Below are 27110 nucleotides of genomic sequence, written 5' to 3'. Positions count from 1 at the left end.
TCTCTTGAATATTTCCTCATGCCAGTAATCTTGTCTCACTCTTTGTGGCAGAGATTTTATTCCTCAGGGCGTTTGGGGCAGAAACTTTCACGTGATAGGTGTCCAACAAATGTGTGAAATGAATGAGAAAGAAAATCTGAAGGAACAATAAAAAGTGAGTGTTTTCCTGCCCGCAGACCTGCGTGACAAGACTGGTTATTCTATAGAGAGTTCCCCAGAGTCAGTGTCTTACCGGAGGAAGGGAACTTGGAATAGTTTAAACCTGTGTGTTCCAGTCACTCCATCAGAGAACTGTCAGGGGAGTTTTCAAATCCTCTTGCCCAGATGTTCTCATTTAGTGGATTGGGGTGGGACTGAAGCTCCCAGGTGGTTTGGGGACAGCGGACCTGGTTTCAGAGCCACTGGTAAATTGCCAGCCTCCTAGCCACAGAGATGGTCCCTGGCCCTGGGAAGCAGTCTTGTGAGTGGTCCTTGATGCTCTTGGTTAGAAGAATAAATCAGCAGATGATGACTGAGGGTCTTTTCCATATAAGATGTGTTGCCGAGAGCTACAATGCATATGAGAATGGTCCTCACTTGGGGAAAGTTTGCTGTCTCACTTGTGATTATTTTCCCAATCACAGAACAGCCTCCTGGGGCCACTGTCAGCCCAGCGCCCCCTGAAGTTCCTTCTATGCAGGTCGCGCGGCCCCGGTGAGGCAGGGGATGGGGTTACTGATCGCAGCCATTAGTGGCACACAGGGCCCCGCATGGAATGAGCGCTCCACGATGACTGGCTGGGGAGATGGCGGGATGAGCTGACGAGAAAGATCGTGACAGTCTGCAAATACTATACGCTGGGGTTGGCGGAGATAAACTGGGGAGATAAACAATTCTCGTGATTTCAACCTGAGTGCATACGTGTACGGCGCTCCTAGAAGTTCAGTGGCCACAGGCAGTGTGACTTGCTTGTGTAAAGAAGGGAGAGATTCCTGAGTAGGGCCTTGAAGGATGAGGCAACTTAACGAAACAGAGAGGGGGTTTCTGGGCAGCAGTCGGGTGAGAAGAGATATAGAGCCTGGAAAGCACACTCATGTCACAAACAGTCAGGGCTGCTGGGACAGGATCTGGCTCTGACAAGTGCAGGGCTCATCTGGAAGGTTTCAGCATCTTCCTGGGACTCTGGAGACATGTAAAACAGCCGCGGAGGGGTCCGAAGGCACAAAACTCTCCAGCAGCTTCTTTTATGCTGGCCCAGCATCTGCCTCCCTCTGAGGGCACACTTCCCTGGGACTGTATGGGGCTTGGAAGCTCACCCTTGTCCTAAAGTAGCAAAATGTGTTGACCAAGAGCACTATGGGTGGTCCCCTGGGGGCTTGTTGACAGTGGAAATGGATTCACTGTTGGCGGCGGGGGGGGGGGGGGTTCAATATACCACTGTGTCTACTTTTGGGTGTGTTTGAAATGTTCTGCAATAAAACGGTACCCCCAAACATCATCGCAGACCTACTGCGTTCTCTTCCGTTTCCACTGCCCTGCAGCGATTACAGCTTTATTGTACCTGCCCCCCTTATACCTTTAACCACAGGATAACGAGGCCAGGCCTGAAGAGGAAGACTGAGAGGATTTTCTTAGAGTGAAAAGTTGATTCTGTTATTTGAAAGTCTTTGGCCACTTCTGACTCCTTCTCAGATGGCAGCTGGCAGGGTGTTTGGGCCAGAGAGTGCCAACAATTTGGAATTATCACTTAAAAGAGAGAAACTGACCTCTGGTCCTCAGAGGGGGGTCATAGTGCCTGTGACCGCCAGCCCCAGCGTATAGTATTTGCAGGTTGTCATGTCCTTTCTCGTCAGCCCATCCCTCCATCTCTCCAACCAGTCATCGTGGAGCGCTCATTCCATGCGGGGCCCCGTGTGCCACTAATGGCTGCGATCAGTAACCCCATCCCCTGCCTCACGGGGGCCGTGCGACCTGCATAGAAGGAACTTCAGGGGGCGCTGGGCTGACAGTGGTCCCAGGAGGCTGTTCTGTGATTGGGAAAATAAGGGGCAAGTAAATAGTTAGTTAAGCCCAGAAGAGGCTCTTCTAGTCCCCAAAGAACTCTGGATGCATCTCTTTGACCCCCGGGGGACCACATTGGGCCACCAGAGGATGTTTCCATCTGTGGTGCTTGATTGGCTGCTCTGCCCTCATCAGGCGGCACCCAGAGGGGAAGGGCCCGAGGGGCTGCTGTCTGTGGTGACGGAGGTGCAGAAGGCACCGTGAACTCCTAGAACACCTCTGGCTCTGACATTGGCCTGACCTGCCCGTCCCTGCAGGTCTCAACCCCACCACCCATGCCACCCCTGGATAACCAGCAAAACCTCAGCTGCTCCCTGACCAGGCCCCCTCCTCTCACCCCAGGCTCTCCTGGATCTGGACTGGAAGGAACACTCAAGAGGATATGAGATTCCAGAGGGCAGAAGCAAAGCGTTGAGGACTTTGGGGACTCTTTTTTTGCCACAGAAAGTCCCCGATCCAACCCCCTCGGGGAATTTGTGTGTTCTGAAAAGTCGCCATGGTACATTGTACCCGGTTTGGGGGCATAGTCTTTAGCCTTCGCCTATTCCAGCTTGGCAGGGTGAGGACAGATTTGGGACTTGGGAGGTGGCCTCCCCGGTGCCAGGAGATCTCATCACAAGTTCCCGCACTCGATCCTGATGGCTCCCTCCGGCTTTCCCAAGCTGGCCCGCGTGGAGGCAGTGCTGCAGTCTCCTGGGGGCCAGCCATCCCAGGCGGGCCTCTCCCATGATGGTGCAGTAGGCAGCTTCCACCTTGTGGCCCAGGGTGGGGCGGCAGATTCCACTCGGTGGAATCACCTCCACGTGAACCTTCTCGTTCTACCCACAGGTGGTGACCCACAATGCTGGGGGAGGACAGATGGTCTCAGGTGGGGTGGAGGGAAGCATTCTGGGCGGTAGCCTTCTTCTCCGCCCAGGCCCACAGCCCCAGCTCTTTTCTTGCTTGGCCTTTGGTCTCTGCTTCTGGTCCAGTTTAAGCAGCTCAGGTGCTAGTTGACAGTGCAGGGCTTGGGTGATCTGGTTTCTTGTAGGTGACACTTCCATATGCTTACAGAGGGTCAACCTTTATAGCTACAGTCAGATGAAAGGGACCATTTGCCAAAAGTGTAAGGCTCCTTTCGGGTGGGTATCCTGACCAGTGCTCAGTTCCTGGGACTTTTCTTGAACGGGGATTGACTGCCTTCTTGACCTCCTCCTTCTTCACGACCACAGGGCTAGCGGTCACTTCCTTCTCTTTGACGTTCTCTCCTCTTGCATTTCGAGTTGACAAGAGATCCCTCCCTGGCTTGAACATTTTACATCCTTTCCCTAAGTCCGAGCTCTGACTTCTCCCCTGAAGCCACAGGCAGCTCCTCCTTGATTCTCTCCTGAACTGTTTTCCCAGCCCAAGCTTCAATCTTAACAATAACACAGATAAGCAGCTGTGCGCTCAGAGGACTCACAGAATTCTAGTCCCAGCTAATCACAGAGCTCAATTCCTATCTCTGGTCCTGGGTTTCACACCTATAAAATGAGATATTTGATGATACCTAACATTTGTATAGCTGTAAGATTTCATGATCCTTTGTTAAGTATGTAGGAAAAAAATTGAGGATAAAATGAGCAGTTGATTGTTTCTTAATAAAATTCTTTGTCAAAAGTTGACATCATAGACTGAGCGGTTTTAGGTCTTTTTTTAACATCAGTATTATTGAGATATAATTCACGTACCATAAATTCAGCCTGTTCCATACATTTTAATTTGAATGGATGAATTTTGTGTAGTCTTTTGGAAAATGCTTCCATCCTTTCTTCTGTGCTCATGAATTTCTTTTTTTGAATCATTTATTTTTAATTGTTTTGTTAATGCTTGGCCATTCTGGGTTTAGGAAAGGGCTTTGGTTGGGATTTGGGAGCTGGCGTGGTCCTGTCCTGGCACAGTCACCCCATAGTAACTTCTGGGAAGGGCAGAGCCTTTGGGTGCCTGGCATCCTTAGCTGTGAATCCTGGCTCACAGCCTGCACTGCCCACCTTGCAGATTTACGCTGAGCACCAAATGACCCCTGTGGAGCCCCGCACTGAAGTCAGGAGTTGCAGGAAGTATGGGGCATAGAAAGGACCTTGGAGTTAAAACGCCTGTTGTCAAGTCCTGGTTTTCTAATGATCTCTGTGACCTTGAATGTGTTCCTTAACACAGCACAACCCCAGGAGTCTCCCTAGAACACAATGTGGCTGGTGGCTGGAGCTGTGCCAGGCAGAACTCTGCCCCAGTGACCTCTCTGGGTCTCAGTTTCCTCAGGTGTAAAATGTGGAGGCTGCATATTAGTGATCTTCAAGTCTCTTTCCAAGTTATAATGCCTTCCTCCCTCCCGCCCTCTTTCCCTCCCTTCCTTTCACATTTTAGATATTTTCTTTTATTCAGAAGGAGGTGGGAGGTGGGTATTAACAAATGCTGCTTTTTCCCAGCTCAATGGATGCCACATGCCCTGGACCGCTCAGCCCCACCACCATTCAGTATTACGCGCACACTTCTCATCCTCCGGATTAAACTTTTCCTTCCCCTCAAAGGGCACTTTTCCCCCTTTGGTGGACAGGGCAATGAACCCAAGTCCCAGCTGCTTCCTTCTGGTGTTTGCAAGGCCGTCTCTGGTCTGATGGTGACCCCTCTGACTTTGCCTAGAAACCTGGGAAAACCGTGGCTGCCATCATCCAGGACATCCATTCCCAGAGGGAGAGGGACATGTTCCGGGAAGCAGACAGGTGAGGCCCGGTCTTAGGTCTCAGGGCAGATTCTGAGTCATTGGAACATTCGCCCCTTTCTCTTTCTTAGAGGTATTTGAGTCACTCTGTGCTCTGCCCTTGCCTCTGCCCTAGCCATCAGCCTCTCTGGGCCCTATATTTCCATGTGCCTGATGGAACACATCAGTCCAGTCCAGTGCTCAGGTTAAACCTCAGACAAGTTCAAGATGCTAAGCTTCCCCTCAGCTGCTCCTCTGTTGTCAAGGAGTTTAGGAGGGGATCTGCTGATATATGACTCTCAGGGGCAAATGTACACTCTGCTACAACAGCCTGAAAGTGTGTCTGTGTGTGTTGTGCATGTGTGTTTGGTGTGTGTTGTGGATGTATTGTGTTTGTGGTCTGTTGTATGTGTGTTTGGTGTGTGTGTGTTTGTGTGTTGTGTGGTTGTATTGTGTGTGGTGTGTGGTGTATGTGTGTGTGGTGTGTGTTGTGTGGTGTATTGTGTGTGGTGTTTTTCTTGTGTGTGTGGTATGTGTTTGGTGTGTGTTGTGTGGTTGTATTGTGCGTGTGGTGTGTGTGGTGTGTTGTGTTTGGTGTGTGGTTGTATTGTGTGGTGTGTGTGTTTGGTGTGTGTTGTGTTGTAGTGTGTGTGTGGATGTGGTATATATGTGGGGGTATGTGTGTGGGGTGGGTGTATGTGTGATGTGTGTGGTATGTGTATGTGGTACATGTGTGGGTATATGTGTGTGATGTGTATGTGTGGTATGTGGTGTGTGTGTCTTCTGTTTAGAGCCAGCCCTTGATTTTTCTTGAGCTGAATGTAGGTGTAGAAACATCCATGACCTGACCAGTCATTTACTCTGAACATTGAGTGCAGTCACATTTCCAACTCGCTTCTCCCAGCTGAAGAGTTGTGACCCTGCCAAGCCCGGGCTACAAGTTTACCACTGTCACTGCCCTATGGAGACGTCCCTGCAGAGGCCACTGTGGAAAACAGCAGGAGCGGCACCTGGCCCGCACATTCTGTGGGTTCTTACCCAGGGCTGCCGCAGATGGCGCTCTAACCTCGCTGCAGAGGGCCCGGTCCAGGCTGCTTCCCCAGTGGAGGTCAAGGCTGGTCCCAGTGAGCCTCGTCTCTTGTCCCCTGGTCAGTGAGGACTGCGTCATTTTCCTGCATCTGGGAACCAAATGAAAGTTGCCTGTCCTTTTAGAATGTCAGGTGGATAACTCAGTTGACCTGCTTAATAACAGCCTCTGTGTGTGTGTGTGTGTGTATGTGTGTGTGTGTATGTGTGTGTGTGTGTATCTTTGTATGTAGCTCTTTGGGTTTGGGATTTTTGTTCGTTTGTTTGTTTTTAATATTATGGTTGTTTGGGTTTTTAAAAGACGTGTGAAGCCACACCGTGACCCTGCAGTTCTGTGGTAGAGTTGGGGGGGCAGGTGACCAAGAGGTCTTGCTCTGAACCCTATACGGGCTGGGGTCTTTTTCTGGGTTTCTGTTTCTTCATCTGATATACGAGCAGGTCAGAGCTCTAAGCATTCTTCCAACCCCAAAATGCCTTCCTAGAAAAAGGGAGCCCAAGAGTGGCCTTTATTTCGGTAGAGGCCAGGTGGAGGGGCAGCTTCAGTTTCATAGTCAAGAGGTCGGCTGATTGAACCCCGGGCTTAGGCAGTCTTGCCCACCAGGCTGGACCGGGGCAACCTGGCCCCCCACCCCACACGAGGAGAGTCTCCTGCTCCCTGAGTGTAGCTCATTTCCAAGAGGAAGAGAGCTGGGGTGAGCCAAGACAGCCCAGTTTTTCATCCCAGTTACCAGGAACAGAATGAGTAAAGGGGCAGAAAGCCCCCAGGACTGTCTGTGCTCAGGGAGAATCCCTCCCAGAAGCCTGGAGGGAGGAAGAGCTTGTTCCTGGACCTCTCTGTGTGCTCTGCGCAGCTGTGGCGAAGCATGTATGGCCAGGTGGGGTCACGGGCACAGTATGTCTGTTGCAGAGACAGGGTGTGTCTGGGGATGGAGGCTGAGGGAGGTGCAGATTCTAAAACGGCTCCTTCGCTCCCTCACAGATACGGCCCAGAAAGGCCAAGATCTCGAAGTCCGGTGAGCCGGTCATTGTCCCCGAGGTCCCACACTCCGAGCTTCACCTCCTGCAGCTCTTCTCACAGCCCCCCGGGCCCCTCTCGGGCCGACTGGGGCAACGGCCGGGACTCGTGGGAGCATTCTCCCTACGCCAGGAGGGAGGAAGAGCGAGGCCCGGTCCCCTGGAGGGAGAACGGGGAGGACAAGAGGGACAGGACGGACACGTGGGCGCATGACCGCAAACAGTACCCCCGGCAACTGGACAAGGCCGAGTTAGATGAGCGACTGGAAGGAGGGAGGGGCTACCGAGAAAGGCACCCGAGGTCTGGGTCCCCCAACCCGCTCCACTCCGCGTCGGGATACAAAAGCCGCGAAGACGGCTACTACCGCAAAGAGCCCAAGGGAAAATCGGACAAGTATCTGAAGCAGCCGCAGGATGTCCCTGGGAGGTCCAGGAGGAAAGATGAGGCCAGGCTGCGGGAAGGCAGACACCCCCCGCCTGACGACTCGGGCAGGGAAGATGGGCTGGAACCGAAGGGCACCAAGTCGAAGCAGAGTGAGAAAACCAGAACCAAGAGACCTGATAGAGACCAAGACGGAGCTGATAGGAAAGAAAGCAGAACGGCAGAGAATGAGGTAATGACGTAATCCCTTCAGCCAGGTAAGGAGAGGCAGGTCGCACGGGAGAATACGATCAATAGAATGATGTTGAACGTTTACTGAGTGAATGAAACGTTTCCTGAATGTTTACCCTGTACCAGGCACTGTGCTAAACACTTTATCTCAATTTAATCCTCACGGCAAGCCTATGAGGCGATACTAGCAATAATACTATCATTCTATCATGAGAGAGGATAGATACTACCCTCTATCATGGGGAAACCAAGGCGCAGAGAGTTTAAGTTAGTTGCCCGAGGACACACAGTCAGGAAATGGTGGAGCTGGAGTGGTGATCTGGCTCCAAATCCCGCAGCACCCTGCTGCCTTTCCTAGAAATTAGGCAGGGACGTGATGCAAAGTCCTTCTGTTTTGTCTGTCTAGAGTGGAACGGCCCTGAGGTGTTTGCACCCACAGACCGTGCCGGGGGAGGTTGGACCTTTGGTTTGCTCCATCCTCTCTCCTGCCAAAAGCGTCTACCAGTGTTGGGGCTTTGATGAGAGGTGGTAAAGGAGAAGCAGCCACCACCCATTCAGTGATACTGGGCACCCAGGACTTGATGTGTTTCTCTAGACCCAGTCCGCAGTGTTTTCCTTCCATTGGAATAAAAATGCTCAGCAGCCGGCTGGCACCTTTCACCCACGTGCTTCATCCAGGGCTCACAACGTGCTGCACGACTTCAGTTCACACAGTGGGTCACAAGGAGGACTCTGGGTACCAGGTTTATACTCTAGTTTGGCTTGTACTTCTTTCTTGCCAGAGCCGCCTGCATTTAAGTAGGAGTGGGATGGTGGAGGTTGGCGAGGAGGTGGGGGTGGCCTGCATAAAGAATCCAGTTAAAAAATCCTACGTGCATATCTTCTAGTCTGACCCAGGAGCTGTTGACAATGACTAAGTCCGAATAAGAATCCCAGGCCTCAACTCCATGAACACTGAAGGGCCGTGCTTTGGCCACGACTCTATTCCTACGTGCATTGCTGGGGGGTGTGCTAGGCACAGGGGTTCAAAGATGAGTAGGAAGTAGTCATGTTATGGCAGAGATTAAGTTCTAGTGGTAGAAGCCAACCTACAAAAATAATTTACATACAGTGGGGCCCCTGCTGGAGTCGAGTGGAAAAGTTAGCTCTGCACGGGAGAGAAGGAAAACTGCACAGAGGACGTGACATTTGAGCTGGACATCGAAAGTGGGGAAAAAGGCAATTTGGGAAGCATCAAGGGAAAAAGTGAGAAAGGGAAACTTTTTTTATTGCCGATTTATGATATATTAGTTTCAGGTTTACAACGTAGTGATTTGCTATTTTATAGATTACACTCCATTTAAAGTTATTATAAAATATTGGCTATATTCTCTGTGCTTTGCAATATATCCTTGTTGCTTACTTATTTTATACATAGCAGTTTGTACCCCTTAATCCCCTACCCCTATCTTGACCCTCCCAACTTCCCAGTCCCCACTGGTAACTACTGTGAGTTCTTTTCTGTTTTGTTATATTCATTCATTTGTTTTATTTTTTAGATTCCACATATAAGTGATAACATACAGTACTTGTCTTTCTCTGTCTGACTTATTTCACTAAACATAATTCCCTCCAGGTCTATCTATGTTGTTGCAAATGGCGCCACTTCATTCTTTTTTATGGCCAAGTAATACTACAGGTTCTTCATAACAGGGAAGACTGTTTTGAAGAACCTGGAGGTACTCAACGTGGCTGCATCTTTAGGGCATATTAAAAGGTAATGTTTTTAAGAAGTAAAATCATGGCTCTCCTACAAACATAAAATGAATACATGTCAAAGGTATTGTTTAACTCATTAATTAATGAGGGAACCAGTAAGATGTAAAAGGCTATTCAGAGGATAATCCAAAGAGCAGGCATATAGAGGCACTCAGTAATGCTGAGGTGAATTTGCTAATAGATGTGAAACTGGCCTCTTCTGTGGGAATCAGTGGCATCTCCAGCAGATAAAGTTCTTTCGCATCTCTATGAACAAGAATCATTTGTACTATTATCATATTTCTGCAATTTACAAAGTTGTGAAATAGCTCAGTTCAAGCTAATGAAAGGTGCAGACTCCGATAGAATCAGGTAGCCTGGAAGGGTGCTAGACAAATGCCCAGCCTTCCATTGGAAGGACTCCCAGCAATCTTTTTTGCCCATCTCAAAGTCTGCCGCAACTTCCCCTGGCAGAGCAGGGGAAGCACAGGAGACGAGATTAGGGAAGTGGTTGGGGTGGGCCCATGAAGGACCTCTTGTGTGTACTTGAACTGGATCCAGAGGACCTGTGAACCAGTGGATGTTTTTAAGAAGAGTGCTTATGCTTGGAGGTGTCCAAAGGGCTGGTGATGGGTCAGTGCCTTGAGAATAGAAGGAAAGAGAGCAAGAGTTAGCAGGGCCTCAAGGCCTCGTACACATACCGCCAGTCTGGAACCGTCTGTCCCCCATGGAAAAGGGGCGGAGCTGCCCCTTTGCCCTCCTACCCACACTTCTGAGACTCTTCTTTGGTAACTTCTCCTGTTGTACCCACCCTGCTTTCACTGGTTTACACAACATTGCTCATTCACGGTGACGCACGCTGTGGGTCATCGCAAGAGCCCCTGATGCAAAAAAAAGCTTCCCAGAAAGGCCTCGAGGGTTTCCCCACAATTCTGTCCTTCTAGTAGGTTCTGCCTCTAATAGCCCTAGAGCAGGGTCAGTAGGGACTTGTTGGGGTGCCCAACAGATTGTTTCTGTGGGTTTGGAGCCAGGCAGCCCAATACCATTTGTTGGAATAACAGCAGAACAAAGAGTTTTCCTCACTGATCTCAAACTTCTCATAACAATCTTGAGAACAACCTAGAACCCACAGGGTTGCCCCAGGAGTCTGAGAACAGGCAGCGACTAAACTTGGGGAATGAAGGCAGCAGGGCTGAGGACAGGGTCCCTGCCTTTCTTATGATATACCAGGCACCTCCCACCACAGGGCCTTTGCACGTGTTCCCCTGCCTGGGAGCCCCTCCCCCACCAAAGTCCATGTGGCTCTCTACTCACTGTCACAGTCTCCAAAGTTTATTCCTGGCCACCACATAAAATCACACCATCCCAACCCACTTCTTTTCCTTCCCTGCTGTCTTTTTCTTGGTGGCATCTGTCTCCTTCTGACCTATCCCCTAATGTCTTTATTTATTTTATTTAGAGTCTGTTCTCCCTCCCAACCCTCCCCTACCCCCATCCCCCATGTAACCTCCATGAGGACAGGAATTTTTGTCTGCTGTGCTCACTGCCCTGCCCCCAGCTCCTAGATTAGGGCTTGGCCCAGAGTGGGCATTCGATAAGTATTTGTTGAAGGAATGAACGACTGAACCCAGACTCTGGAGGTAGAGGCCTGGTGTCTGAGAACCAAGTCACACCCTGTTCTTCTCAGCCTCAGTTTTCTTGTTTGTGAAATGGGTGTGATCACAAGGCTGCTGTAGGACTTTAACAAGCTTGTGCTCACGGGAAACCCTGGGAGATTCTGGAGAGAGTGCCCAGTACTGGGGAAGCCAGTGCGTGCGCTGCTCAGTGTTTCTGGGTGGCCACAGCCAGACATGAGGCCCAGCCCTGACCATGAGACCAGAGGTAAAAGAAAGAAGTCAAGTCACTGAATAGGGAGTCGTGGAAAAGAAGTGCTCCCCCACTTTCCTGGAAGGGGCATCAGGGTTTACAGAGCCAGGTGCCTAGAGACGGGAAGCCAGGCAGCTGACACAGACCAGACAGCATGATTGAAGCCAAGGTGGAGAGCTGGGACCGTGGTGGACCAAGCAGGAAGTACCTGTCTGTTGGAACAGCCACTGCTCAGCTCCTTTCTGTGGCTGCGATTCAGGCACAGCTGCCCTGTGTTGTCAGAGTTCCCGTTTCTTAGAGCGAGACCAAAGTCCAGAGGCAGGTATCTGTATGAAGTTTCCCACGTTTTAGAAACTGTATAGAACAAAACATGTCTGTGGGCCAGATGGAGCCCCAGGCGTCCCCAGAACGCAGCCCCCAGTATAAACAATCCATAGGGGACAGAAATAGGAAACCCACTTAGGTTCAGTTCAAAGCCCAGACAGAGACCGAGGCATGCTGGGAGGCAGGTGTGTACTTGTTATTCACTCCACCCTCTCCTACCAGTCTCCATTCTTGTACTGACCAGTGTTCGTGGAGCACCTAGCACTGGGGCTGCAGTTGTGAGTCACAGCTAAAATGACTCTTGGGGCTTCCCTGGTGGCGCACTGGTTGAGAGTCCGCCTGCCGATGCAGGGGAAACGGGTTCGTGCCCCGGTCCGGGAAGATCCCACATGCCGCGGAGCGGCTGGGCCTGTGAGCCATGGCCGCTGAGCCTGCGCGTCCAGAGCCTGTGCTCCGCAACGGGAGAGGCCACAACAGCGAGAGGCCCGCGTACTGGAAAGAAAAAAAAAAAAAAAAAACAAATAAAATGACTCTTGATCTCATGGAGCTCATGGTCTAGTGAAAAACATGCGAACCAAATAATTCCTTAAATGAGTACACGAGTGTGAGTGTGAAGTGCTAAGGAGATGGAGGGATACAGTGCTGTTAGTGCCGGTAACCAGGGGTCCCCTAACTTCCGGTTAGGAACCGGGCTGCACAGCAGGAGGTGAGCGGCAGGCAGGCGAGCAGAGCTTCACCTGCCATTCCCCGTTGTTCCCCGTCACTGGCGTTACTGGCCTGAGCCATCCCCCGCCCCCCCCCCCATCCCTCCCTGTCCATGGAAAAACTGTCTTCCACGAAACCAGTCCCCGGTGCCAAAAAGGTTGGGGACCACTGCCTGTAACGAATCAGGGGCTCTCCTTGGTTAGGATGTGGCTGCTGGGATTGAAAGGAAAGGTGGGCATTTACTGGGTGAAGCAAAGGGGAAGCGAATGAAATGTTCAGGCGAGAAGGTACAGTGAGAATATGATAGATTTTGCCTTTTGGAGTCATCGTTCCTCATCGCCTCGGGGAGAGCACACTTGGGAAGAAGTGGAAGACCAGCTAGGAGGTAGGTGGTTTAGCAGTAACCCCGGCCCTGTGGTGGCAGCCCTGCTTGCAGCAGTTGGGACCTAACACATTGCTCCCTGAGCTGCTTGGTGGCGGGATGGGATGAGCGCCTTGGTTGCATTTGTCTGTTCCCTGTACGCTGCTGCCACCTGGAAATGCTCCCAGGGCCAGGGGCGCACTGAAAGGCACTGCTCTGTCTCCTTTGCCTGCAGGGAGGGAGAGCAGGTCCGCCTGGCGGGGGGGGCGCTTTCGGTGGCCAGGCTGTCCCTGCCTCTCCCAGCTTGAACTGGAGGGAGTCCCTTTACTGTGTTGACCTGGGCGTGTGCTGCAGGAACTGCCTGGGAAGGGTAAGGGCTATTTATTTTGACAAGGGAGGGCCGTGGATAATTTATTCAGGAAGACAAAAATAAAGAAAAGGGGTCCCCTGTTGGTAGAAGCTCTGGGTTCTGAGAGCTAAAAAGGCATTTGGAGCTGCTTTGAGCTCAGGTCAGCTGAGAAGGCTGGAGCAGAGCTTCCGCTCCAAACGCGGAAAAGAGCAAAGACTCTAAACTGTCTTTCCCTGTCCCATAACAACTGGTTAAACCCGTCAGCCCTGAGCTCCTGCCCCCGGCTGCCTCCTAGTCAACAAAGACGGGTGTGTCTGCTCATAAGAAGTCAGAGCGAGAGTGGTTTACTTTGAGCCGACCTCAGCCAAAATTGTCGAGAAAATGCAACTTGTTCCCAAGAATGCCCAGGAACAGTGATTGGTTTGGTGGCCAAAGTTTGTCATGGGAGAATGTCCTCCTCAAACTTCTGAAATGGGGATTGGCAAACTTTTTCTACAAAACACCAGAGAGTAACTATTTTAGGCATATGGGCCAAGAGGCAAAATTGAGGATGTTATGTAGGTAATATAATATAAGCATTTAACATGCAGCCATTTAGAGACACGAGAAGCATTGTTAATTCGCAGACTGTACAGAAAAGAGGAACTGGATCAGATTTGGCTTGAGGACTGTAGTGGGCTGACCCCTGTTTTTTTTTTTTTTTTTTTTTTTTTTTTTTTTTGTGGTATGCGGGCCTCTCACTGTTGTGGCCTCTCCCGTTGCGGGGCACAGGCTCCGGATGCGCAGGCCCAGCGGCCATGGCTCACGGGCCCAGCCGCTCCGCGGCACGTGGGATCCTCCCGGACCGGGGCACGAACCCGTATCCCCTGCATCGGCAGGCGGACTCTCAACCACTGCGCCACCAGGGAAGCCCAGACCCCTGTTTTTGAGGCTGATCAGAGACCCTGATTCTCAAAGCAAACATCTGCTTTCGGTTGTTCAATTTCCCAGACAAGAGTACTAGCGTGAGGGACTTAATCTGAGGGAGGGAATAGGAGGAAGGAAGACGGGGTGGGATTGCTAGTTGGGAATGTAGCTCTAGGACAGAGATAAGGCAAAAGAGAGGCGAGAGGGGCCCTGATTGGGTGACAACACCCTTCCTACCCGTAAGTGGCCTGGAGGTGATTTTTTTAATGGCTAAGCCTGATCTGTTGGTGAGATGTCACCATGGTGGTTGTGAACCCCAGGGTCAGTTCCCCCTTGGCCCCTTTCCTCACCCTCACTGTCTACAGATGATACAGCCGCAAAAAGTACCCAGTTTGCCAGGGATGTCTGTCTCCCTAAAGCCCTCAGGCCAGCCGTGAAGACATTTCTGTGCCTCCGTTTGTGTGACCTTGAACAAGTCACTTAACCTCTCTGAGCCTCAGTTTCCCCATCTGTATAATGAAGATGATAATAGCACCTGCCTCGGAGGGCTTTTGCGAGGATAAAGGAAGTGATGTGTGTGAAACACATCCGACAGCAGTAGCTGTGCTCAATAGTGTTGCTTTCCTCTTGGTGTGCTCTATGCCACTTCTCACTGTTGACTTGATTTGTTCTGCTTTTCCTTTGATAAGGCTGAAAAAGAGGAACAGGACAGCATGGAAGAGAGACCCCTGCATCTGGGCAGGCAGGAGAAAGAAACAGAGTCCTCTGATGCAGAGAACAAAAAGGCAAGGAAGGTAAAGTTTGTCCCAGATGCTGGCCGTGTAGCCACATCAACACAACAGCCACTGGGCCCCAAGTCACAGGCGTCCCCATGCTGCCGGGTGATGACTTGCTTGCTGCATGGGATGTCCCTGAGACCCCACCAGCGGGTCTGTGAATGAAGCCAGCACTTCCTGGAGGAATGGCTTTGCCTGGGATCTTTGCACAGTCTTTATTGAGGAAATCTTTACCACATGCCTGGGCTCTGCCTCAGTCTTCAGTAACTTGGCTGCGCTCATAAGAGAAAACATGTGCCCAAAAAAAGACTCAGCCTTCAGAGCCAGGCTCCCAAAATAGGCAGCTGCCTTGGGAGGGGCTGGAGGAGGAAGGGGGCTTTGGGTACTCAAGCTGGGGCCCTGAACCTCAGCAGGCCCTGACCCTGGGATTAACAAAACATCTACCGTGCTTGTGAAGATTATTTTACTTAATTAAAATGAAAAACCCAGTTACAGGGCTGGGGCTGCCACAGCAAAAAAGAAGTGTCCTTGGAATGTGGCCAGCTTCGTGCCTTTCCGGCCAGGAGAGGCGGAGAGATGAGTATCGCTGGCAGGGAAGCTGATCTCCTAAAGCTAGCTGCTGGGTCCCTGGGCTGCCGGGGACACAAGGGGAAAGTTTCGGGAGGGGCCAAGTTTGAACCATGGCTACGGAGGGTTACACCCTTGCTGGGAGAGGTTGTTTGGGAGAATTTTGTAGGGACTTTGCTGCAGTTAACATTTAGTGATGCCCTACTTGCAAGGAAATAGCTCCAGCAAGTTGATGCATTTAGCGCTTACAACTCAATCATTCATTTGTTCAAAAACTATTTATTTTTCAGAATTTAAAAAAATAAAATTTCCAGAAATTGACCAGAAAAAGATGAGCAGAGATTGATATATATTAATAGGAAGCAGGCTAAATAACTTTGATTGGAATCCTACATGGGCATTAACAGTTAAGGTGTAGATATAGATCTGATGACATAGAAACACCTCTAAGCCACGTTACTGAATAAAGATGTGTTGCCCACAACTAAGAAAACAACAAAACAAAACAAAAGAAAAAACTATTTATTGAGCACCTACTATATACCAGGAGTTGAAATTCTTTGTCCCCTTGGTGGGTTAAACATTAAGGGCTTATTCCAACTCCTGTGCTGTTTGGAGCCTCATCCTAGGGATAAATCAGTGATGAGAGACTTCAGTGGTTTACAGCTCCTAATTACCCAGTAAATGTTCCCAGGTAGGAGTAAGATTGCTCAATATCTTTCTGGTTTGAGGGGTCCTGTGGTCAAGGTTTGCACCCTCTTCTGGTTAAATACCAAGACCCACTCCTCAGCCACCCTCTGACCTCCGTTCCTCATTTGTATTCAGGAGCAAGATTCGGAAAGTGGAAGTGAGGCAGAGGGGGAGAGCTGGTGCCCCACGAACATGGAGGAGCTGGTTACAGTGGACGAGGTGGGGGAGGAAGAAGATTTTATCATGGAACCGGACATCCCAGAACTGGAGGAAATCGTGCCCATTGAACAGAAGGACAAAATCTGTCCAGAAATATGTCCCTGTGTGGCAACCACCTTAGACCTGGACTTAGCCAAAGAGTTCACCAAGGAGGGAGTCAAGACCATAGGTGATGAGGCTGCGGAAATCAGCCTCAAGTCGCCCAAAGAACTGCCTTCTGCTTCCGTGAGCTGTCCCAGTGACATGGACATGGAAACGCCTGGCCTAAATCTGGATGTTGAGCGGAAGCCAGCTGAATGTGAGACGGGCCTCTCGCTGGAGGGCTCAGATTGCTACGAGAAGCAGGCAAAGGGAGGAGAGAGCTCAGATGTTCGTCTGGCCCCTACACTCCAGCAAATGGCTTCCCCCAGGCCAGCAGAGGAGAGGGCCTGGCAGCCTGGCCCCTTTCTTGATGACTGTACGGCCAGGGAGACCCTGGAAGATGGGGCTGGTGAAGACAGCCCCTTGGAGGAGAAAGCCAGCCCCCTCACCGAAACAGACCTCCAAAGCCAGCCTTGCCAAGGAGTGTCGACCCAGGGTAACTACCTCCTTTTTCTCCTGTGCGGTTGGGTTGGTCGGACCACTGCTTCCCTAGAGCAGTGTATAGGCGTGTGCAGGCTGGAACGAACAGAAGTGAGGTTTCAGCCAGCCTGAAAGCTGGTGCAGAAGGCAAGCTTAACAGCCTGGCTAAATCGTTAGAGCTTTTAGACAATTGGTGTAAAGGAAGTCGGACGGGAGGCCACGCGTTTCTGAGAAGCAAGCTCAGGTAGGACGGACTCCTCTGAATTTACGGGATCCCAGATGGACTCTGCCAACTAAATTAGCAAATGTCTGGAGTTATCAAAGGAGCTTTGGTTCCTAAGGATCAGCAAGCAGCCTCTCTTGCCTGCACCACCGAGGACCACCCAGGCCGTTGTTTCTGTGAGGCCCGAGTGAGGGGCGGGAGCGTGGGAGGCCGAGAAAGGAACGGGTTTAGAGGGAAGGATGAAGGGCTCATGGAGGGACCCGGCCGGTTCCCATTCGCACCGCCTCAGACCCACGTTTCTCCAGCGTCTGACAGTGAAGCAAGACTTGTCCCTGGAGCTCCTCCACCTCCATTGGAGGTGATGTGTGTCTGTGCCTGGCACCATGACATCATGAAAGACAGAGTTTAAAATAGGCTAAGCCCTGTCTTCTGTGCCAAGTGGAAACTAAAGATCTATCAAGGACTGTGGGGGAGGGGAGAGTAGTCCTCAATTTTCTCTCAATGAAAATAGCTAGAAATTCACTCTGCAGAAAGCCTGCAGCTTTCCAGAGTTTGAAGTAAGGGGGATAAGAGTCGAGGGCAGAAAATATAGAGGAAAGGCTTAAAAATAAACACGTCAACCCAGTGCTCTGTGGTTGGCACGAGCTGGTAGGTGGGCTTGGACTTCCCTCCATGTCAAGCTGACCTGAGCTGTTTTTCACCTGCGTGGATCTGAGTCTCCATGGAAACTCTGCTGTGAGCTGCCTTGTTGCTAGAGAAACGCTGAGGCCTGGGCTGTGTCTACAGAAGGCGAGAATAAAAGGAGCGAAGTGTTGTTCACCTTGCTCTGATTGAACCCCTTGTATTTTGTGGTATAGGTCTCGGCATGCACTGGTGTTAATGGCTTATTAGCTTAGCCAGTGTTTGGAGTTCATATTTAATAACACTGCTCGACCTCACCACTGCTTGGGGTGAGGATGGCATTGCCTTTTCTGCCCACCTCAGTGCTTCTGCGGACATCAGCACAATTTTTGCACTTCAATAATTCTTCTGCCTGCAGAGATGGAATTGTTACTGAACCGGGGACACGGGGATGGACCATCCCAGCAGAAGGCATCAGCAGCCCATCCCCCCACAGACCTGATGCAGCTGCCTGCCAAGTTTTCTTGCGTGTGGCATTCTTTTGGCAGCGGAAAAAGCTCTTTGTTATAGCACTTTGGTTCTAATTAGCAGCCCTGGCCTAGTCTCATGTTATTAAGCAGCACAAGGGACTGTTTCCCATCACACAGTGCAAGGAATACAATTGCAGGGATTCTTTGAGGCATGTTGTGTTTCATTACCACTTTGCCCTGGTTCATGTTTTGCAGATAACTCCAGGTACATGGAAATGAAGTCTCTGGACGTGAGGTCCCTGGAATACACTGAAGTGGAGCTGAAACAGCCCCTTTCTTTGCCTTCCTGGGAACCTGAGGATGTGTTCAGTGAGCTTAGCATCCCTCTAGGTGGGTGAAATACACAGTCCTTCCTGAGGATTTGGCTCCAGGAAAGGATAGTCCCGTAGTAACATCTAAGAGCTTGAGAGGGCTTTTTGTCATTTTGCTGTCTTTCGTGTCTGATGCGATTACCTAGACGTGCTGCTGCCTTAAAGTTTCTTGAAATTTCAGTCTCCCATGGTAGACCAGATACCTCATGGGGCCAGACTTTGAACGGCACTGCCCTGGGAGCCAGAGCAGAGACTTGTTTTCCCTGTCAGGAAATGCTTTATTCCTGACCACACAGCCCTTATTCAGCCAGGGATGCTGTAAAGCCAATAGCTGATTCACTTTGTTATACAGCAGAAACTAACACAACATTGTAAAGCAATTTTACTCCAATAAAGACGTTAAAAAAGAAAGAAAGAAAGAAAGAAATGCACCTCTTCTGCTAACGTCTTCCCTGCCCTCCTGGCCCCAGCCCTTCTCAAAACAACGCTGCATTGTTTTCTCTTTGAGAGACCAGCTTCTCTGAGCCATTGATGCTGAATAGACTGCATCTGGGGCAGACCCTATATGGTCGATAGAAGAGCATTGAACAGAGACGTGGGCCCCTGTCCTTCCCATGCTGGGTAACTGCATGTCCTCAAACAAGTCATACCCAGGCATGTTTTGGGGTTTTTTTTTTTCCAGTCACTGCAAGTACTTTATTAACAAGTCAATTAGCCCCAGAGGGGCTAGTCAACATGGAGGCTCACCCATTCCATCAAGTTTCCTTTTTTTCCTTTTCATCTGCTTTTAAAAATTTCTTACTGTTTCCTGTCCTCCAAGTGTGCCATTTAGTCAGATTCGAAGAGCAAACTTTCTTTTTTTTTAAAGGATGAGTTTGCTGCATAGCGGTCCAGTATGCTCCAAGACAAAAACTAAAAAAAGCAAATACACTCTGACCTTAGAATGAACTAAGATGATTGCCAGAAGGCCCTGGGTTTTTTAATGCTGGAAAATAGTTGCAAAGGCTGCCTTTCAGGAAAAAGGTGCCAGACATTTCATTTATGCATTCACTTAGTCAGCAACCCCTCCTGGATAACGTGGCACTCTGTGAGACACTCAGGGGGAACTGAGAAATGGAACACAAGTCTCTTGGCATCTAGGAACTTAGAAATCTATATGACACACAGAGGCAAAAATTAAGAATAAATTCTGCTACCTTATAATTCATGTTTTATTTTATTTTTTATTATAAAAAGTGTGAAAGATTATTATAACCAATTTTAAAAACCATACGAAGGAAATATTAAATGTTGTATCTCTTCCCTCCAGTCTCTCCCTCTCGCCAGAGGTAGCCACTGTCATACCCACAGATAGTTTTTCTCCCACAAAAATAGGATCAAACTATATGCATAATGTTGTACAATTTGCTTTCATAATGTAACAGTGGGTCTTAGACATCTCTTCACATCAGTACATAGAGAATGCATTCTTCTTAACCACTGCAAATATTCCATCTTAAAAGCCGTACCATACATTATCAATCCATTCCTCTACTGGTGAACATTATGTTTTCTTTTTTTTTTTCCATTATTAAAATGCTATAATAGTTAGGCTTTTATCATTTACCATGTAGGCACCACTTCTAGTATTTTTCTCATTGAACTCTCAAAACACCTGTGAGGTAAGTAATATTTTTATCCCTATATCACAGATAAAAAATGAGATGCAGGGTTACAAAGCTAACGAACAGCCCAAACTGGAGTCAGGATTCAAACCCCAGCACTTAGACTCCCTGTGCCATGCCACCTCTGAGCTTTGTTGCCTTCCAAACTCACTGTCACCTTTGTGTGCGAACCAGGGTTTCTGGAGGATAACGTCCTGGCCCGGGGGAGGGGGGGATGTCCATATATATTTGTATTTCATATTTTCATAATGGCCACTAAATTGCTCCCCAAAAAGATGATACCAGTTTTCAGTGCTACCTCAAGTGAGAGTATGCATTCTCCACATCCTCGCCAACTTTGGCTCTTATCAGTTTTTAATCTTTACCAACCTGTTAGGAGGAAAATGGTAGCTCATTTTATTTTTTAAAACACAGCTCTATTGAGGTATAATTGATGTTAATGAAGTGCACGTAAGGTGCACAATTTGATGAATTTTGACACCTGTGAGACCATCACCACAACCAACATAGGGAACATATTCCTCACCCCCATATTTCCTGATACTCCTTCGCAATCCCTCACTCCCATCCTCAATCCCCAAGTAACCACTGCCCTCCTTCCTGTCACTAAATATTAGTTTGCATTCTAGAATTTTATGTAAAGGGAATTATACAGTATGTACTCTTGTTGCCTGGCTTTTTTCACTCGATAATTATTCTGAGATTCATCCAAATTGTTGGGTGTACGGATAGTTGGTTTCTATTTATTGTTGAGGAGTATTGCATTGTGGTTATGGGGAGATCACATTTTGTTTATTCATTCAGCTGTTGATGGGCATTTGGGTTGTTTCTGGCTTGGGGCTATTACATATTGTACTTTTATTCTTGATTATAGTCTCCGATTAGAAATTTTTTTAACATCTTTATTGGAGTATAATTGCTTTACAATGTCGTGTTAGTTTCTGCTTTATAACAAAGTGAATCAGCTATATGTATACATATATCCCCATATCCCCTCCCTTTTGTGTCTCCCTGCCACCCTCCTTATCCCACCTCTCTAGGTGGTCACAAAGTACCCAGCTGATCTCCCTGTGCTATGTGGCTGCTTCCCACTAGCTATCTGTTTTACATTTGGGAGTGTATATATGTCAATGCTACTCTTACTTCGTCCCAGCTTACCCTTCCCCCTCCCCGAGTCCTCTAGTCCATTCTCTACGTCTGCGTCTTTATTCCTGTCCTGCCCCTAGGTTCATCAGAACCATTTTTTTTAAAGAATCCATATATATGTGTTAGCATACGGTATTTGTTTTTCTCTTTCTAACTTACTTCTCTCTGTATGACAGACTCTAGGTCCATCCAGCTCACTACAAATAACTCAGTTTAGTTTCTTTTTATGGCTAATATTCCATTATATATATGTGCCACATCTTCTTTATCCATTCATCTGTCGATGGACACTTAGGTTGCTTCCATGTCCTGCCTATTGTAAATAGTGCTGCAGTGAACATTGTAGTACACGACTCTTTTTGAATTACGGTTTTCTCAGGGTATATGTCCAGTAGTGGGATTGCTGGGTCATATGGTAGTTCTATTTTTAGTTTTTTAAGGAACCTCCATACTGTTCTCCATAGTGGCTGTACCAATTTACATTCCCACCAACCGTGCAAGAGGGTTCCCTTTTCTCCACACCCTCTCCAGCATTTATTGTTTCTAGATTTCTTGGTGATGGCCATTCTGACAGGTGTGAGGTGATACCTCATTGTAGTTCTGATTTGCATTTCTCTAATGATTAATGATGTTGAGCATCCTTTCATGTGTTTGTTGGCAATCTGTATATCTTCTTTGGAGAAATGTCTATTTAGGTCTTCTGCCCATTTTTGGATTGGGTTGTTTGTTTTTTTGTTATTGAGCTGCATGAGCTGCTTGTATATTTGGGAGATTAATCCTTTGTCAGTTGCTTCGTTTGCAAATATTTTCTCCCATTCTGAGGGTTGTCTTTTTGTCTCGATTATAGTTTCCTTTGCTGTGCAAAAGCTTTTAAGTTTCATTAGGTCCCATTTGTTTATTTTTATTTTTATTTCCATTTCTCTAGGAGATGGGTCAGAAAGGATCTTGCTGTGATTTATGTCATAGAGTGTTCTGCCTATGTTTTCCTCTAAGAGTTTGATAGTGTCTGGCTTTACATTTAGGTCTTTAATCCATTTTGAGTTTATTTTTGTGTATGGTGTTAGGGAGTGTTCTAATTTCATACTTCTACAGGTAGCTGTCCAGTTTTCCCAGCACCACTTATTGAAGAGGCTGTCTTTTCTCCACTGTGTTTCCTTCCCTCCTTTATCAAAGATAAGGTGACCATAGGTGCGTGGGTTTATCTCTGGGCTTTCTATCCTGTTCCATTGATCTATATTTCCATTTTTGTGCCAGTACTGTACTGTCTTGATTACTGTAGCTTTGTAGTAGAGTCTGAAGTCAGGGAGTCTGATTCCTCCAGCTCCGTTTTTCTTTCTCAGGATTGCTTTCGCCATTCAGGGTCTTTTGTGTTTCCATACAAATTGTGAAATTTTTTGTTCTAGTTCTGTGAAAAATGCCATTGGTAGTTTGATAGGGATTGCATTGAATCTGTAGGTTGCTTTGGGTAGTATAGTCATTTTCTCAATGTTGATTCTTCCAGTCCAAGAACATGGTATATCTCTCCATCTGTTTGTATCGTCTTTAATTTCTTTCATCAGTGTCTTATAGTTTTCTGCATACAGGACTTTTGTGTCCTCGGGTAGGTTTATTCCTAGGTATTTTATTCCTTTTGTTGCAGTGGTAAATGGGAGTGTTCCCTTAATTTCTCTTTCAGATATTTCATCATTAGTGTATCGGAATGCAAGAGATTTCTGTGCATTAATTTTGTATCCTTCTACTTTACCAAATTCATTGATTAGCTCTAGTAGTTTTCTGGTAGCATCTTTAGGATTCTCTGTGTATAGTATCATGTCATCTGCAAACAGTGACAGTTTTACTTCTTCTTTTCCAATCTGGATTCCTTTTATTTCTTTTTCTTCTCTGATTGCTGTGGCTAAAGCTTCCAAAACTATGTTGAATAATAGCAGTGAGAGTGGGCAACATTGTCTTGTGCCTGATCTTAGTGGAAATGGTTTCAATTTTTCACCATTGAGAATTATGTTGGCTGTGGGTTTATCATATATGGCCTTTATTATGTTAAGATAGGTTCCCTCTATGCCTACTTTCTGTAGAGTTTTTAACATAAATGGGTATTGAATTTTGTCAAAAGCTTTTTCTGCATCTATTATCATATGGTTTTTCCTTCAGTTTGTTAATATGGTGTATCACATTGATTGGTTTGTGTATATTGAAGAATCCTTGCATTCCTGAGATAAACCCCACTTGATCATGGTGTATGATCCATTTAATGTGCTGTCAGATTCTGTTTGCTAGTATTTTGTTGAGGTTTTGCATCTATGTGCATCAGTGATATTGGCCTGTAGTTTTCTTTCTTTGTGACATCTTCATCTGGTTTTGGTATCAGGGTGATAGTGTCCTCATAGAATGAGTTTCAGAATGTTCCTCCCTCTGCTATATTTTGGAAGAGTTTGAGAAGGATAGGTGTTAGCTTTTCTCTAAATGTTTGATAAAATTCACCTGTGAAGCCATGTCTTCCTGGGCATTTGTTTGTTGGAAGATTTTTAATCACAGTTTCAATTTCAGTGCTTATGATTGGTCTGTTCATATTTTCTATTTCTTCGTGGTTCAGCCTTGGAAGGTTGTACTTTTCTAAGAATTTGTCTATTTCTTCCAGGTTGTCCATTTTATTGGCATATAGTTGCTTGTAGTAATCTCTCATGATCCTTTGTATTTTTGCAGTGTCAGTTGTTATTTCTTTTTCATTTCTAATTCTGTTGATTTGAGTTTTCTCCCTTTTTTTCTTGATGAGTCTGGCTAATGGTTTATCAATTTTGTTTTTCTTTTCAAAGAACCAGCTTTTAGTTTTATTGATCTTTGCTATCATTTCCTTCATTTCTTTTTCATTTATTTCTGATCTTATCTTTATGATTTCTCTCCTTCTGCTAACTTTGGCGGTTTTTTTATTCTTCTTTCTCTAATTGCTTTAAGTGTGAGTTTAGGTTGTTTATTTGAGATTTTTCTTGTTTCTTGAGGTCGGATTTTATTGCTATAAACTTCCCTCTTAGAACTGCTTTTGCTGTATCCCATAGATTTGGGGTCGTTGTGTTTTCATTGTCATTTGTTTCTAGGTATTTTTTGATTTCCTCTTTGATTTCTTTAGTGATCTCTTGGTTATTTAGTAGCATATTGTTCAGCCTCCATATGTTTGTATTTTTTAGTTTTTTTTCCTGTAATTGATATCTAGTCTCATAGTGTAGTGGTCAAAAAAGATACCTGATACGATTTCAATATTCTTAAATTTACCAAGGCTTGATTTGTGACCCAAGATATGATCTATCCTGGAGAATGTTCCATGTGCACTTGAGAAGTGTGTTCTGTTGGTTTTGGATGGAATGTCCTATAAATATCAATTAAGTCTATCTGGTCTAATGTGTCATTTAAAGCTTGTGTTTCTTTATTTATTTTCATTCTGTATCATCTGTCCATTGGTGAAAGTGAAGTGTTAAAGTCACCTACTCTTACTGTGTTACTGCTGATTTCTCCTTTTATGGCTGTTAGCATTTGTCTTAATGTATTGAGGTGCTCCTATGTTGGGTGCATAAATATTTACAATTGTTATATCTTCTTCTTGGATTGATCCCTTGATCATTATGTAGTGTCCTTCTTTATCTCTCGTAATAGTCTTTATTTTAGGGCTTCCCTGGTGGCACAGTGGTTGAGAGCCCGCCTGCTGATGCAGGGGACACGGGTTCGTGCCCCGGTCCGGGAAGATCCCTCATGCCGCAGAGCGGCTGGGCCCGTGAGCCATGGCCGCTGAACCGGCACGTCTGGAGCCTGTGCTCCACAATGGGAGAGGCCACAACAGTGAGAGGCCCGCATACCAAAAAAAAAAAAAAAAAAAAAATCTTTATTTTAAAGTCTGTTTTGTCTGATATGAGTATTGCTACTCCAGCTTTCTTTTGATTTCCATTTGCATGGAATGTCTTTTTCCATCCCCTCACTTTCAATCTGTACATGTCCCTAGGTCTGAAGTGGGTCTCTTGTAGACAGCATATATATGGGTCTTGTTTTTGTATACATTCAGCCAGTGTATGTCTTTTGGTTGGAGCATTTAATCCATTTACATTTAAGGTAATTATCGATATGTATGTTCTTATTAACATTTTCTTAATTGTTTTGGGTTTGTTTTTGTATGTCTTTTCCTTCTCTTGTGTTTCCTGCCTAGAGACATTCCTTTAGCATTTGTTGTAAAGCAGGTTTGGTGGTGCTGAATTCTCTTAGCTTTTGCTTGTCTGTAAAGGTTTTAATTTCTCTGTTGAATCTGAATGAGATGCTTGCTGGGTGGAGTAATCTTGGTTGTAGGTTTTTCCCTTTCATCACTTTAAATGTGTCCTGCCACTCTCTTTTGGCTTGCAGAGTTTCTGGTGAAAGATCAAGCTGTTAATCTTATGGGGATTCCCTTGTATGTTATTTGTTATTTTTCCCTTGCTGCTTTTAATATTTTTTCTTTGCATGTAATTTTTGATAGATTGATTAATATGTGTCTTGGCATGTTTCTCCTTGGATTTATCCTGCATGGGACTCTGTGCTTCCTGGACTTGACTATTTCCTTTCCCACGTTAGGGAAGCTTTCAGCTATAATCTCTTCTAATATTTTCTCAGTCCCTTTCTTTTCTCTTCTTCTTCTGGGACCCCTATTATTTGAATGTTGGTACATTTAGTGTTGTCCCATAGGTCTCTAAGACTGTCCTCAATTCTTTTCATTCTTTTTTCTTTATTTTGCTCTGTGGCAGTTATTTCCACTACTTTATCTTCCAGGTCACTTATCCATTCTTCTTCCTCAGTTATTCTGCTGTTGATTCCTTCTAGAGAATTTTTAATTTCATTTATTGTGTTGTTCATCATTGTTTGTTTGCTCTTTAGTTCTTCTAGGTCCTTGTTAAACATTTCTTGTATTTTCTCCATTCTATTTCCAAGATTTTGGATCATCTTTACTATCATTACTCTGAATTCTTTTTCAGGTAGACTGCCTATTTCCTCCTCTTTTGTTTGGTCTGGTGTGTTTTTTACCTTGCTCCTTCATGTGCTGCATATTTCTCTGTCTTCTGTTTTTGTTTAACTTACTGTGTTTGGGGTCTCCTTTTTGCAGGCTGCAGGTTCATAGTTCCCATTGTTTTTGGTGTCTGCCCCCAGTGGGTAAGGTTGGTTCAGTGGGTTGTGTAGCCTTCCTGGTGGAGGGGACAGGTGCCTGTGTTCTGGTGGGTGGGGCTGGATCTTGTTCTTCTGGTGAGCAGGGCCACATCTAGTGGCGTGTTTTGGGGTGTCTGTGAACTTAGTATGACTTCAGGCAGCCTCTCTGCTAACGAGTGGGGTTGTGTTCCTGTCTTGCTAGTTGTTTGGCATGGGGCATCCAGCACGGGAGCTTGCTGGCCATTGGGTGGAGCTGGGCCTTAGCATTGAGATGAAGATCTCTGGGAGAGCTCTTGCTGATTGATATTACATGGGGCTGGGAGGTCTCTGGTGGTCCAATCTCCTGGGCTCAGCTCTCCCACCTCTGAGGCTCAGGCCTGACACCCAGCTGGACCAAGACCCTGCCAGCCACACAGCTCAGAATAAAAGGAAGAAAAAAAAAAAGAACAGATAGAACCCCAAGCAAAATGGTAAAAGCAAAACTAAACAGACAAAATCACACAAAGAATCATATACACACACACTCATAAAAAGAAAACAAACAAACAAGAACAGCAAAAAAACCCCAAACAGTTAGAACCCTAGGACAAATGGTAAAAGCAAATCTAAACAGACAAAATAACACAAAGAAACATATACATACACACTCACAAAAAGAGAAAAAAATGGAAAAAATAATAATAATTCTTAAAAAAAGAAGAGAGCAACCAAACCAATAAACAAATCCACCAATGATGACTAGCATTAAAAACTAAACTAAGATGAACATAAAAACCAGAAACAAATCAGACACAAAAATCAAACCCCAAGTCTACAGTTGCTCCCAAAGTCCACCGCCTCAATTTTGGGAACATTTGTTGTCCATTCAGGTATTCCGCAGATGCGGGTTTCATCAAGTTGATTGTGGGGATGTAATCCGCTGCTCCTGAGGCTG

The 27110-nt window shown here is 46.9% G+C and overlaps 1 protein-coding gene across 9 annotated transcripts in view; it reads left to right on the top strand.

The window, feature by feature from the left end:
* Positions 1-27110, top strand: part of RBM20 (RNA binding motif protein 20) — a 209131-nt gene that overhangs the window by 169666 nt on the left and 12355 nt on the right. For all 9 annotated transcript variants that reach the window (XM_067024692.1, XM_059054897.2, XM_067024697.1 and 6 more), the window contains 5 exons: positions 4699-4778; positions 6822-7470; positions 14407-14511; positions 15886-16546; positions 18100-18234. In XM_067024692.1, coding sequence (XP_066880793.1) covers positions 4699-4778; positions 6822-7470; positions 14407-14511; positions 15886-16546; positions 18100-18234 — 1630 coding nt within the window. The remainder of the gene's footprint in view (positions 1-4698; positions 4779-6821; positions 7471-14406; positions 14512-15885; positions 16547-18099; positions 18235-27110) is intronic.

Source organism: Kogia breviceps, chromosome 2 (genome assembly GCF_026419965.1).
Source record: "Kogia breviceps isolate mKogBre1 chromosome 2, mKogBre1 haplotype 1, whole genome shotgun sequence".
NCBI classification, from domain to species: Eukaryota; Metazoa; Chordata; class Mammalia; order Artiodactyla; family Physeteridae; genus Kogia; species Kogia breviceps.
The sequence above is the reverse complement of the archived record's forward strand: the minus strand, read 5'-3'. Positions and strand labels throughout refer to the sequence as shown.